Genomic DNA, 15,273 nt, shown 5'->3' with positions numbered 1-15,273 from the left:
CCCGCCAAACTCAATATCCTGCCCCAAGATAATCTGGCCCTTAGTTTTTCTTAGTTGCATTATAATACAGACACACAAACAAACACACTCACTGGTACGAAATGACCAGTTGCATCATGGAAGATAAAGACTATTACTTGATGAGCCTTACATTTTGTCATAAACTAAGCATTCAGATTTATGGTGAATAAAATGATACTGAGTTTGACAGATAAAAACTAACAAGGAATGCATTAATTGGTCTTGAAGACTACATCAATGTAGATCAAATTCTCAACTCTCAATCTATAAATGTAACGGTTAATATTTATTTCATAATTAGTCTGTGAAATACTATGTCATAGCTTATTCTATACATACACCTGAAGGTGGAAAGTAACTATGGCAATATTCAAATAACTAACTTTGGGAAGAGTGTGCAGATGTAATTATTATTTGTCTTGAAATATACAAATTAAATCAACTATTTATGTAGTAAATCGCAATTTGTGTAGTTTCACAGAAAATATCTCCTCTGGCATTTTTATCTTTATTTTTATATGTACAACTGCCTATTTCAATAAATCATTGTGGAAGAACAATCCTGCTATGAAACAATTAATTTGCAAAGGATGTACTTTGGTTAATCTATCCTCTTTTCATCTCTGGATGGTGGGCTATAACCAATAAAGTATACATGTTGATCTTGTAAATGGCATTGGAAGTTTAGTGAAAATGTTCATTGGTCATCAATTTGGGCTCTAGTTAGAGCTGTAATAATTGTAACATGTTATCTTTACATAATTTATCATTGGTGACATTTTAGCAACAAGGGTTTAGGAGCTATTTCATGTACTGCAATAAAATTTCAGACAGTTAAAAATCACTATAATTTCATCCTAATGTATTATAGATTGCACATAATGTCATTTAGTCTAAGGTGACCCTTTCTAATTTTCAGCAGCTGTTCGGCCTGGGAGTAAGTTAATGATTAAATATATATTGGGGTCCATCCATGTGATTTATTATCCAAATGCTTTCCTATGATATATAGACAAAATCATCTGTCTTGAAATCACTGAAAGGTTTTAAATGTGCTATGTCTCTCAAACTAGCTCCATAATTAATGTTCTGAGTCATTAGTAGTCTGCCAACTAATCTAAACAAATTAGAAACATTATTAAATTTACCAGTGGTCAAATTGTATTATTCAATATATGTACTCTGAATAATGTACTCTGAACAGAAGCTGACTGTACCTCCATCACACTTACTGCAAATTCATTCCTCCTATAATTGCTATTACTGACTAAGTATAAATTCCATTGGATACCTGTACTCAACTTGGGAGCTTTGTCACAAAGCCTGATCGGCACATATGTAATGCTTGGCTTGCACAGTTTAGTTTTGACTTAGTTGTAAAGGAGACAGAGGCTGTGAAGTTAATTTGAAGCTTATCATCAAACATATTGCAAATTTTGCTGAGGGCAGAAACAAAAACCACTAATACAAAGAACTCAAAGGGTGGTTACTTGCGCATTAATGTAAGCAGTAAGTAGAATAACATTTTTTTACTTGAATAAGTGAGCCAAATCAGGTTTATTAATTTCAGTTCCTGGCTTTCAAAATCAGATGCTGTGGGCAGAGAACAACAAAAACAGCTTGCATTTATAAACCACCGACAACATCCCAAGGTGCTTCACAGGACAGAAAATTGATACTGAGCACAAGAAGGAGATATCAGGGCAAGTGACCAAAAGCTTGGTCAAAGAGGTAGGTTTTAAGGAGTGTCTTAAGGATGATAGGTCGAGCGGCAGAGAGGTTTAGGGAGGGAATTCCAGAGTTTAGAGCCTGAGCAGTGGAAGGCATGGATGCCAATGGTGAGGTAATGGGTGGGGATGTCTGTGTTGGATGATCACAGAACTCTTGGAGGGTTATGGGACTGGAGGAGGTATCAGCGCTAGGGAAGGGTGAGGCCGTGGAGGGATTTGAACACAAGGATGCAAATCATAATTTGACTTGTTGGACTGGAAGTCAATGTAGGTCAGCAAGTTCAAGGTTGCTGGGTGAATAAGACTTGGAGCAAGTTAGGATATGAGGCCGGTTGTCAGAGCACCAAAATATTCAAGCCTGGAGATTCAAAAAAAAGCAAGATGAATTTTCAGCAGCAGCTGGGCTGAGGCAGAGGTGGAGACAGGCAATATTACAGAGGTGGAAGTAGGAGAAATTAGTGATAGAGAATATATTGGCTCAGAAGCTCAGTCAGAGTCAAATAGGAGGTTGCAAACAGTCTGGTTCAGGTTGAAAGAGCGGCCAGGGAGTGGTGAGGGGGTGGAATTGGTGAATAGGGAATGGAGTTTGCAGCATGCATATGAACAAAACACTGAAATGGCCTAAATCATTTTTTTTGTGATCATGAAGGATTGACAAAATTGATCCAAATAAATTACTCAATACAGTGAAGAATTCAAATACCAAAAGTAACATTAAAGAACAGCTAACTTCAAAGTAAGCAGAGAACTCAGAGAGTAGTAGATTTGTAGAATAACTCATCAAAAAAGGTATTGTAGCCTACTGATTATGGTATTAGGCTAACAATTCTCACCATAACAAACTGTGAATTACATAGCCAATTACATAGATATGAGGGGGGAACTGACTAAGATCGATTGGATAAATAGACTAAAAAGTATGGAGGTAACTAAAGAGAGGTAAACATTTAAATAAATAATTCACAATGTTCAACAAAAATACATTCCATTAAAAAATAAAAACTCAGCAAGTAAGACCCATCCATGGCTCAAACAGGAAGTTAAGGATAGTATTAAATTACGCTTGTCCAACCCCCGGCTTGCCTCTGGCTCCCGAAGCCAGTTTCAAAATGCAGGTCAAACAGGTAATTTGCAGTAGAAGACTCTGCAAGGTGCTGCTCCTTCAATCACAGGCTGCTCCTCTCCTGTGTTTACTGCTGATAGTCTTAGGCCTTAGGTAGTAAGCCCATCACTTTCAGCCCTGAGAAGTGCCCAGTCTACCTCAGACTACCCTGGAAGGGCAAGGTATCTTTAAAAAATTTGAACAACAGGTGAAGTATGCAGTAGCAACACGAGTGGTATTCACCATTAACAGGATGCTGCTGTCAAGCCAAAAAGGTGTTCTGCCTATCACACAAATGAGTAATGTGGTATATGAATTTCAGTGCCAATGTGATACTAGGTATGTAGGCTGCAAGTCCCAATGACTGGCAGATCGTATCAAACAGCATGTCCCTTCCGCTGTTCGAATGGGCAAGGTACAGATTGTATCCAACCAGCCCCATGCTTGCAAAACTCAAAACACGGTGTCCAACATTAAATGTAATTACATGATTGGACAATATTTGCTAAATAATCCTCAGTGTGCTAAAAATTATGCCGATGACCAATTTAAGATTGTCAGTTGAGCTCACAATGCGGTGCATTTGCGTGTACTGGAAGATACCTACATTAACACACAGGGCCCTATTTTTTGCAGACAGAAAGAAGGTGTACACACATTGCGCCTGTTTTAGCTAAACAAAATAAGCAATGGCCATTTGCTGGTTCATTCCTCAGGGCAATGCCTTGACTAATCAGAGTCAAGCTGCCGGGTTTAATTTTCAAACAATTCTTGACATTTAACTGTCAGTCACCATTAAGTGGTGGATTCTCCACATGCCAACCAATCAGCACTCTCTCCTCATATAGTATAAAATTATTGCTTCCCTTGACATTGGTATTCTTGCAATTGTTCTGATGAGTGCAAGACGAAAAGCTTTGAAAAAATATCTTTTTTCAGCAATACTCAAGCTCTGTACTACCAAAAGACTTATTTTCATTAATACTCTTCTTTAACTTAACAATTTATTGCTTTGACATAGCTTTATTTTTGCTCAGCAAGTTGTTTGTTTTCTTAATACCACAACTTTGTTTTAAAATTTAATTTAACATTGTGTCAAACATTATCTTTCTGAAATTTGTTCATTGGTCCCTTGAGTGAGAGAAAAATGGAAATGTGCCTCCCCACCATCCCAAGCAAAAACGTTGGACAAGCCTGTATCAAGTTAAAAGAAGAGGCTTATAATATTGCAAAGAACAGTAACAAGTCTGAGGAGTGGGAACGTTTTAGAAACCAACAAAAGAGCTGATAAAAAGGGAAAGTAAACTAGCCAGGAACATAAAAAACAGATTTTTTCTTATTCATTGGATGTGGGTGTCGCTGGCTAAGCCAGCATTTATTACCCATCCCTAATTGCTCTTCAGAGGACACTTAAGAGTCAACCACATTGCTGTGGGTTTGGAGTCACATGTAGGTCAGGCCAGGTAAGGACGGCAGACTTCCTTCTCTAAAGGCCTTTAGTGAACCAGATAGGTTTTTACAACAATCAACAATGGTGATCATCAGACATTTAATTCCAGATATTTATTGAATTCAAGTTTCACCATCTGCCATGGTGGGTGGGGTTTGAACCTCGGTCCCAGAGCATTATCCTGGGTCCCTGGAATACTATTCAGTGACAATACCACGATGCCACCACCTCCCCATCTCTAAGATCTGTTACAAGTATCTAAAAAGGAAGAGAGTAGCCTAAGTAAACGTCGGTCCCTTAGAAGCAGAGACAGGAGAAATTATCATGAAGAATGCAGAAATTGCAGAGGTATTGAACTTTATGCCTGTCTTCAAAGTAGAAGACACAAGTTGCATCTCAGAAATACAGGGTAACCTAGGGGCTAAAAAAAGTGAAGAAATTAAGGTAATTAATATCAGCAGAGAAAAAGTATCGGAGAAACTAAAATCTGACAAATCCCTGGTACCTGATGACATACATCTCTAAAAGAGATAGCTGCAGAGATCATGGATGTGCTGACTATGAGTTTCCAAAACTCCTTAGATTTAGGAATGATCCCATCAGATTGGTAGCTGGAAAATGTAACCTGCTTTTCAAGAAAGGAGGGAGAGAGAAAACAATGAACTACAAGCTAGTTAGCCTAACATCAGTTGTTGGAAAAATGCTAGAATCTATTATTAAGGAAGTCTCAACGATGCACTTAGAAAAGCATAGCACGATTAGATCAAGTCAACGTGGTTTTACAAAACGAAAATCTTGTTTAACAAATTTATTAAAGTTTTTGAGGATTATCCAATAAGGTAGATAAAGGGGAACCAGTAGATGCAGTATACCTGGATTTCCAAAAAGCATTCGATAAGGCTACACACAAAAGGTTAACAGGCAAGGTAAGGGCTCGTGGAAGTTGGGGATAATATATTAGCATAGATAGAGAATTGGTTAATGGGCTGGAAGCAAAGAGTAGGCATAAATGGGGCATTTTCAAGGTGGCAGGCTGTGATTAGTAGACTGTTGCAAAAATCAATGCTGGGACCTCAGCTACTTACAATCTATATTAATGACTTAAATGAAGAGACAGCGAACAAGGTATCTAAATTTTCTGACAATACAAATTTAGGTGGACAGGTAAAGTGTGAGGACACAGAGAGGCTGCAAAGAGATATAGACAGGTTAAGCAAGCGGGCAACAAGGTGACAGAATATAATGTGGGTAAGTGTGAGACTATTCACTTTGGTTGTAAGAATAGAAAAGCAGAATATTTTTTGAAAGGTGTAAAACTTGTAAATGTTGATGTTCAGAGAGACTTGAGTGCCAACGTTCAAGAACATAAAAGGTTAGCATGCAGGTAGAGCAAGCAATTAGGAAGGCAAATTATATGTTGGACTTTTTCGCAAAGGAATTAGTTTTACTACAGTTGTACGGGGCTTTGCTGAAACCACATCTGGAATACTGAGTGCAGTTTTGATCTCCGTATTTAAGGAAGGGTATACTTGCATTGGAGGTGGTACGGCAAAGATTCACTAGATTGGTCTGGGATAAGAGGGCTGTGGTATGATGAAAGGCTGAGTAAATTGGGTTCATATTCTCTGGAGTTTAGAAGAATGAGAGATGATCTCATTGAAACATACAAGATTCTGAAGGGGTTTAATATGGTGGACACTGAGAGATTGTTTCCGCTGGTCAGGGAATCTAGAAAACGGGTGGTGGGGAGCGCAGAATCTCAGGATAAGGGGTTAATCATTTAGGACTGAGATGAAGAGAAATTACTTCACTCAGAGTTGTGAATCTTTGGAACTGATTTGTGAACACTCCATCCATTTAAGGCTGGGATAGACAGATTTTTGGTCCCTGAGGGAATCAGGGATATGGGGACAGTGCGAAAAAGTGGAGTTGAAGCCCAAGATCAGCCATGATCATTTTGAATGGCGGAGCAGACTCAATGGGCCGTATGGTCTACTCCTGCTCCCATTTCTTGTGTTTTTATGAAATTTAATTCAATCAATGTAATAATACGAACTGCACCAGGAAAATAACCATGAAAGTAACTGGATTGTTGCAAAACTGAGGTGGTTCAATAATGTCCTTCAGGGAAGCCAATTAGCAACCCATACCTGATCCTACCACCAGTCCTGGCAGGCATTGTGATGAGGCACAGTATGTTAAGTTGGTAGAGGTGCACTGTGCTGAGCATCAGATCAACTTGATTAAGGTTGATGACAACAAGAAACTTGGTGAATGGGTAGGCCTGTGCAAAATAGACCAAGAAAGGAAGCCTTGCAAGGTTATAGGCTGCAGTTGTGTTGTTGCCAAGGATTATGGCAAAGACTCACAAGCCAAGGATGTCATTGACAACTATTTCAGAGGAAAGTGATATGTTTCATAAATAAAAAACTAATTTCCTGACTCAAAAAAGTGATTTTAACCCTCCCCACCTGACATAAACCATCTCCAATTTTAATCTGCTCTTCTGAGCAGTTGGCAAGGTCAACCTTTCTTAAGCCAACTGTGTCCTTTAAATATGCCAATCAGAGTCCCATGGCTTCATTTGAATGCATTCTGCAATTTTAACTGAGTCCTGTTCGGAGAAACCATTATGCATTTCCCAACTGGTGAAGATAACAGGAAGAGGACCTAGCACCAGAAGTGGTGCAAACAAGTGAGCTATTGGCTTACCCGTGGGGCCAGGAAAAGCCTGGGTCCTCACCAGACAAGTTTAGGCCCCCCCACTTCCCTGTGAATTTCCTGGGGGCTGGTGAGCCTCCCTTTGATGCGGCTTCCATCACACACTCCCATCAGCCAACTGCTGCTTCCTGACTATTGCAGATAGAATGCTGACCAACACCACTGCTAATGAGGCCGAGGAATTAAGTGCACCCGCGACTCACACTGTCCATGTTGGGGTTGTTTGCTTGCACCCTGCCCACTTGTTCCTTGGTAAGATTGGGGCTTTTGTGGTTGGCTCTCAATACCCACAGGACAATTAGAAATGGCAAAAAAATACTGTCTTTCCAGTGTTGTCCACATCCTAATAACAAGCATGTAAAGGAAGCCATTGTTGTAGATAATAAAAATAAGATAAAGAGACAATTGGATCTTTTTAGGAGAGAAGGGGTTGAGGAATGTGAAGAGAAGATAAACTTGACTTACAATTACGATTTGTTTGCATCAAATGACCTTCTTTTGTTCATAAAAATGTTATTTTCCTGCTCTTATGTTCTAAGATACTCCTTACCTCAAGCCCCTTGACCAGTCGGTTTGCTAATTCAATTGTCCTGTTGGTTCGATTTACTTCATCTTGACATTGTACCTTCTTTGCCGTGGCTTTTTCAAAACTGGCAGTGAGTTTGCATAGGTTAGCATCTAGATCCTATACATAGAAAATGGAAAATGAAATGCTCGCGTAAAGAAAATATTTAATTTGCTGTCAAAGTGGTAATTGAAAACTTTGCATTCATGTCACATTAAAGGTAAGGCTTTCGATCTGTTCTTTTAACTTTTTAAATATTTTATGATGAAGGAGAGGGAGGACTTAAACAGGAGTAAATAAGTGAGAAAAAATATTCATATCCTCATTTGATTGAGTGGAGCTAAATCATATGCCCTAATCTCATGAATTACAGTAATTTAAATTCAGATACAAAACCAAAGTAAATAGAAATTAGAACCAAATGGAATTAGTATTTTATCCCTCACGTAATGTAGCAGTCATCCTAATAGTCCGCACTTCATTAAACAATTACAGTTTCTCTCAATTTACAGAGAGGGTAAAAATTGTGACAAGTGGCTCTGCTTAACTCCAAGAGATTGAAAATAACTGACAAGTGTTCTGTTGTTACAATCTGTAATCTTGTTACATAACATAAATAACAAGGTTGCAAGTGTATTATATCATTCATTGCCTGTTATAATCATTATACTATAAAAGTGCTAAGAAATAATATATTGTGATTAATATTTTTGAAACGATTTTTTCTAAATACATTGGCCTTAACAGTTGAGGCTGAGTTCAAATGGCCCAGCAAACCTAGCTGTAAAAAGGAGGCAGAAGCTGCTAGTTCAAGAAGGTGTTTTCCTCATTCTCCCCAGAGAAGCCTTCAACCTCACCTTTGCCGATCATGGCCACTCATTTCCTCCCTCCCTCACCCAACATGCCCTGATTTCTCCATCCCTCCCTCTCCATTGCTCGTTTTCCAATTTGGCTGGATGTTGGGAGAAAAACAGAAGAAGAAACTTAAAATGAGGTTCTGCCAAATCCCCAGTCTTTCCAGGTTTTTTCTGCTCAACCATGTACCCTTCTCAAAAATATTGGGGCCATTGTGGCACATCTTGCTTTCATGGTAAGTTAATATGAGAGTAGATCTCTTCAGGGTTTTGAATTCTTTAAGCCTTTTCTGAGGAGCCAGCTAAAGAACATATCAAACTTATCAAGAAGCACCAATTGGAACCTTTCTTAGCTGGGTGATACTGAGAAAACTTATTGAAGCAGGTGACCGTGTACATGGGTAGGAGTGGCTCTTTTGAGTCACAGACAAATTTGATCGTGATCAGGCAGGGGACTGATATTAGTGCAGCAAAGGAGCAGTGTGTTTCACAAATGTTGACAGCAAGCAAAAAAGATAATTAATGCAGGCCAGAGGTAAAACCAAATAAAAGAAAAAATTTGGAAGGAAAGCCAATCCAATGTATGGTAAGAAGAACATAGAGTGACGAGTAATTTGAGGAAATTTTAAAAAACTTTACATTCAAATATATTGAAATCAAATTTTTAAAAGGAGGGAATTTTTGTCTGCATTGAATTTTTAACTTGAATTTTGTATTAATAGAAATAGCATGCAAAGAGTTAACACCAAGCTAAAGAGGTATTTCTTAAAGAAAAAGCCTTCCGTTCAGAGACGAGATAGATTGGATACAGTGGGTTTAACGAAATGTGTATTGTTATTGAAAGTACAACAGGATGTCCAAGGAGTGAATTGTTTAAATGGCTTGAACATCACCTTTTATTCACAAACTTCCTTGCCATAAGATAGGCTATCCATTCAATGCTGATAAGAGAAATGCAGCTACACGTGCATTTGTGTAATTATGAGATATGCAATCATCTATTGATATTCATTTCTGTATAATTTCAAAAGGATTGGCATTGTATTGTTGCAGGGAGCCTTATTTTACTGGCAAGAGTCAGTTTCAGCTTTTCAGGGCAGCTGAAGAATTTGTACCTGTGCTATGGCCTGCAACTGCATCAGGCATAGGTTAGATGCAGGGGGTGGTTTAACATTTAAGTGCTGCTTTGCTTTCACCAAGGCTGAATCAAAACAGGAGTTCTACAAAATTTGAAACCACTTTTAACTATTTTTTCTTCCCTTCATTTGACACATTGTAAGGTACTCCAGTGTTCATTCTCAATGTGTAAAATACCCTGAGCTCAGGAAATAGGCTGTAGTCAAAGGCATGTGCAAGTAGTGGGTGCAGGTCTTGCTCCGTTGCCTTTGCAGCCAAAAGGAAAATCAGTCCCAAAATGTGAAAGTCAAAATTACTTTCTGTTAATTAGACTCTCAAGTTACATAAAGAGAAAAACATCTATGACTCAGCAGTACCTGACCTAATTTAGTCACCAAGGCTTTAATGGTAAAACTGAAAAGCTGTGATTATCTGTAGAGATTACACACTGTGAAGATGTATCATAATTATACCTATGGATGCATTCCTTAGATAATCAACAGACGTACTCAATGTTTCATCAGTATTACTATCAGTAGATTCAGGATCACTGTCCCTCAATATTATCATGAGCACACACACAATTATCTTTTGCCAACATTTTCTCATATTTAAAAGTAATCAAAACACTGCCCACAGTTGGATTTCCAGACAGAACGATACCTCTCTAATGATTCAACTCAAGTTTTACAGTAACATTCAAAATCATTCCTATGCATATCATCTAACAAGGTGTAGGTATATTTTCCAGACATATGCTTGCCTTCTGGGAGTACCTTTTGGGAAACTGTGTCTGCACAAGCCATAATTGTCAATCTATTCAAACAAAGTCCATAAAAACTCAGGACAGGAGGTAGTCTCTGTGGTAGCAGCAAGAAGACCTCATCAAAGTCCCATCTTGTGAAACAAAAAAAATCGCTTTTGTTGCAGTCTTCTCATTCTCTATTTTTCCCTCTGGATTTTGAACTCAGACAAGTCCTTCAGTGAAAGACTTAGTGTGATTTCTGTGGCTTTTCTGTCCCTTTAATGCAGCTCTCGCTTCTTCTAGTGTTATCAAGTTAGTCCCATCTGAATTTTGCTCCTAGCTTCTCCCATTGTACTCTCAGTTCCCATTCTCTTTCCCACATCCTTCTCCACCACCACTCCTGCAGCCCCCAACAACCTCTTCCCATTCTCTTCACTCTCAAGCTTCTTTTTGAAACTTTTACTTCTGATTAGGTGTCTCTCTTATTAAACTGAATGAGTTTCAGTGCTTAATAATGCAAATTGAATATGGAGCGATTGATCAAATCTTGTTCTTTTGCTTGTTCAACATTTACTTACATCTATTAAGTGTGTTATTCTGAAGTACTTACTGAAAGTTTCTTTCTGATGGCTTCCAATTTTTCAGTGGCTGTTGCCAACTCAGCATTTGCTTGGGTTAGAGCATAGCGCTTAGGTTCCACATCACAGTACACCTAGCAGTGATAACAAAATGCAGTTATAACTTTTTCATAATTTGTTCCCAGAATATAAGCAATTTTAGAATAGTTTTTTCAAATATTTATTTCCAAGCTCTAATTGGTCTGGGAAGGTGGTGGTGAGTCTGCTTGAACAATTGTTTTTAGAGCTTTATGGCCATGGCCATGGCCATTGGGAGCACAAACTGTAAAATTACACTTTAGTCTAAAAACAGAACACCCGATTCATCACCCGATAATCACTTTGTGGCATGGAAAGTTGGTGAAGTTGAGACCTCAGGTGGAAATGCTGAATATAAAAATAATAGGAAACTAATCAGATTGGACATCAATTAACCAAAAACTGCAGGAGTTAAGTATGAACAGAAAAGTGATTATCTGAAGATGCAGCACAGAAAATTATTCAGTTGCATTTAAAGTAAATGTTTATACCTGACTGGCAGTTTGGTTTTGACTAAGCTTTACTGAAGTTATCAGATAGTGACATTATTGTACTTTGGTGTCAAACTGACCCATCTATTGTTAATCCTAGAAAGACATCACAACTCCAAACCAGAAATGTGAAGATACTTAAAAGTCTGGCTGAATAAACAGTAATGGATGTGTGCTCATCCTGTAGGTTGTACTGAGAACTGGCAAACCAATGAAAGAGCATAGGGTAGATTTTTGCTTTGATTAGCTGCACGGAGTTGCCTAATCACAGGGAATCATAAAATTGGTCAAACAGACTTTGCAACAGAGACAACATCAGTGGTGAAATCCAAATTTAAGATAAATAAATAGAATATTTACAGAAACAAAGGGTAAGGCATTTCAGAAAGATTAAAAAATTATGGAAAGTGAGGGAGAGTGGCTAATCATCGTAGTCCATGTGGGAGGCAACGGTAAAACAAAGAAAAGGCCTCAAGTCTTTAAAGGAGTTTAGTGATAAGCTAATTCATGGTTAGAGGGGTGGTATTGGTGATTGAATTAATTCCCTTTTAAGGGACATTGACACCAGGGGCTGAATTTTCCTCCCATCGGGAAGTTGATGGGTGGGCGCGAACAGGCGCGCTTCCAATTGGCGCCCTTGATTAGGGGCATGGTGCCAATTAAGGTCCGCCCAGCATGACGTCTGCACAGGAGTGCTATGCATTCCCTGTGCGGGCGCAGGGGGGGTCCCAAAATCGAGAGTGCGCTCTTTCACGCATGCGCACGAAAGAGTGCACTCATCTCCCTGAGGCTAAGTGCTGCCTCAGGGAGATCGGAAGTAAGTGTCAAAAAGATAAAAATTGAAAAATAAAATGACAATGTCACATGAGTTGGGACATGTCCATAATTTTCACAAAAACTTTATTAAAATTTTTAAAAAGCTACATGAAACCTCATCCCGCCCGTGGATGAGGTTTCATGCTTTTTCCAATTCGCGCCAGGGCTCATGGCCTGCCCGCCAACCTTAAGGCAGGTCCTCAATTGGCCATTGACAGGTCGGTGGGCACACAGCTGATTTCGCTGTACCTTCCTGAAAATTTAAATGGGGTTCCCCCCAATGTCACTGCGCTTCATTCTACACGTCGCCCAGCGGGCCCCTCCCCTGCTCGCCGATGCGCAATATCCTGCCCCAGTTGTGGGGAAGATGGGAACTATTTTGTAAGGATGAGCTACATCTGAACATGACAGGAGCTAACTCAGGTAGAGTGGAAGCTGGGAGTAGTTATGGGCACCCCGATGAGATTGAACTCATGCTGCCATTGCTGCTGCTGTGGAAGGAGCTTAGCTCGCCGATGGTGACAGATGCAGCAACAGCTCAGGATGATGGTGATGGTCCGAACTGGCAAAACAGATAAATAAGAAAAACGGAGAGTAATTTAAACTCACAAGGAAGGGAAGCAAGGAAAATAAAAGCCAAAAAGACCAAGTAGTGAAGGCAGAAATATTTGAGGTGAATACGCAAATAAAAGAATTATGAAGGGGATAACATGCAGGAAGAATTAAGGGAGTAGAGGAGGAAATTCAAACAACCAGCTATAAGCAAGGAAAAGATGGAGATAATAAACAGGGTTAGCTTGGACAAAAAAGGTAAAAGGGGTAGTTTTAAATACAAATAAAAAAATATACGGGAGGATATATTGACTGTGAGGAATATGCTGAGGTGATGCGTCGACAGGTGATTTTCAGCAAGGAGACCAATTATTCACCATCTTGGTTGGTGTTGTCTCATATGATTTTAAACCAAATCTTGACGTGCAGGTCCAACTGCAAATATTACATATGGGGTGGATTTTATGCCCCGCCCTCTCCCCACCCACCACCCCCCCCCCAAACCTCCCCACCCCCACCCACCCCCCCACCCGTGTATTTGAAGGTGGTGGGGCAGGTGTCTTGTAAAATAAAGCACAAGCCCTTCCCACCACGTTCCACCCACCACCCCCCCTCCCCGGCCCTGTCTCCCATATTAAGTTGCGCAGGGAAGGCATCAGGCAGTCTGCTCACCTCAGGGCTATTAATGGCCACATAATAGCCACCCTCTAGCCCCTCCACTATTTTATGTCCAGCAGGGAGGGGCAAAGGCAAGGCGAGGAGCTCAGCAGCTTTCAATGCGCAGGCTACTGTCAGGCAGCAAGAGCGGGGTGGGGTATTTGTGCCCATCGGAGGCACTGTCAATTCAAGATTGTAATCTCCCCTTCCCCGCCTTTAACCATCCCTCTGGTTTCTCAAACCTAGACCCCGCCATTTCCCCCCGCCACCCCCCACCCCTGCCTCAACGAGGCTACCAGCTAGGCCTGTCCAAAATCACAGACTTACCTATAAGTTTGGGCTCCATCAGTCTTCCTGTAGTCATAGCAGTGGCCACCACTTGATCCTGGTGATGCTGGGACCATAGTGCCTCCAGCCAATCAGATTGGTTGGCAGCTCTCTTGGTTGGGACTTGCTCCCAGATTGGGGTGGAATTCTCACTCTGAAACATTTAATGCTGCGCCCAACTGTGAGCTGGCTGCGTTTTGTGTTGGGCAGGCTGATGACCGACCTTTTGGTTGGAGGGTCGGAGGTGGGGGTGGGGGCAGGGAATGCAGAGCCCTGTAAAATCCAGCCCATGAAGTCACTGTTGGGATACTTACTGTTGGAGGGGTGGGTGAAGGCAGGGGCTTTGAGGTGTGCTCACTTGTCCTTTCGGAACCTGATTCTGTTTTCCTCAAATGCTGAAATTGTTTGATAACAGAGACTTCTCCATGTGGATCTGAGTTTCTTTTTCCCCATGGAGCGGGGAACTTACAGGCTCTGAGATTGGCTTTCAGAATGTTCTCATATCTGAGTTTGGAACACCCTATGGTGGCTTCCCACAGTCAGTTGGCTGTAGAATACTGTCCTTGGTATGCGGGAATCCTCCATGTGAACTCCATTGACAACCCAGCGAAACTGAACTCTGATAAGCATGCTCTCAATACCAGGTATGCGGTACCTTCCAATATCATCAGTGTTACTGATTTTGTCCTACCACTTGATATTGTAGATAGGTCTTAAGCACCGAAGTTGGAAAGCATCTAGTTGCTTTGAGTAACCCTGGGAGATTGTCCATGCCTCACAGCCAATAGAGAAATTATGTGAGAACCATTTCCTGGTAGACTTTGATCTTTGCTTTGAGACAAACTCCATGCCCTCACCAAAGCCTGAGGGTGAACCTGCCAAACGCTGAGCTTCCTTTCATCAGGTAATGGGTGATTTCATCATCTGACCTGGTGTTGTGGGACTGGATAATCCCAAAATAGCTGAACTTTCAACCTGAGTTGAGGGACGTATTGTTGTTAATTGTGACTAAGGAGTTTGTTGCCAGGAGCTGGTTGGTACAAGATTTCTGCCCTTTTAAGATCTAATGTAAAGCCAAAGCCGTCTGAGGCTTGAGAAAAGAGGTCAATAAGCAACTGGATGTCCTGCGGAGTGTGTGCTTTAAGATCACCATCATCGGCAAACAAGCGTTCACTTAACTGTGACCTTTGTGAAAGCCTTGAATCTTTGCAGATTGGGGAGGTTGCTATCTGTCCTGAACTGAATGTGTACTCCGACGTCAAGATCTTTGAGTACACCATACAACAGCGTCGCTGGAAGGGAGAGGGCAAACAGACCTGGGGCCATTACGCAGCCTTGCTTAGTGCCAATGGTGACAGCAAAGGCATCCGATGAGGCACCATTCTGCATCACACTGGCCCTCATGCTGAAATTTTCAAGACTGAGATCGACAGATATTTATTTTAAAAGATATCAAGAGATCTAGTTTGA

General features: G+C 40.5%; 1 protein-coding gene across 1 annotated transcript in view; it reads right to left on the bottom strand.

Moving 5' to 3' along the window:
• Positions 1 to 15,273, bottom strand: part of LOC144678871 (dynein axonemal heavy chain 11-like) — a 552,140-nt gene that overhangs the window by 139,266 nt on the left and 397,601 nt on the right. The window contains exons 61-62 of the mRNA XM_078538870.1: positions 10,915 to 11,016; positions 7,575 to 7,709 (exon numbers count right to left, since the gene is read on the bottom strand). Coding sequence (XP_078394996.1) covers positions 7,575 to 7,709; positions 10,915 to 11,016 — 237 coding nt within the window. The remainder of the gene's footprint in view (positions 1 to 7,574; positions 7,710 to 10,914; positions 11,017 to 15,273) is intronic.

This window comes from Cetorhinus maximus, chromosome 3 (genome assembly GCF_964194155.1).
Source record: "Cetorhinus maximus chromosome 3, sCetMax3.hap1.1, whole genome shotgun sequence".
NCBI lineage: Eukaryota > Metazoa > Chordata > Chondrichthyes > Lamniformes > Cetorhinidae > Cetorhinus > Cetorhinus maximus.
The sequence above is the reverse complement of the archived record's forward strand: the minus strand, read 5'-3'. Positions and strand labels throughout refer to the sequence as shown.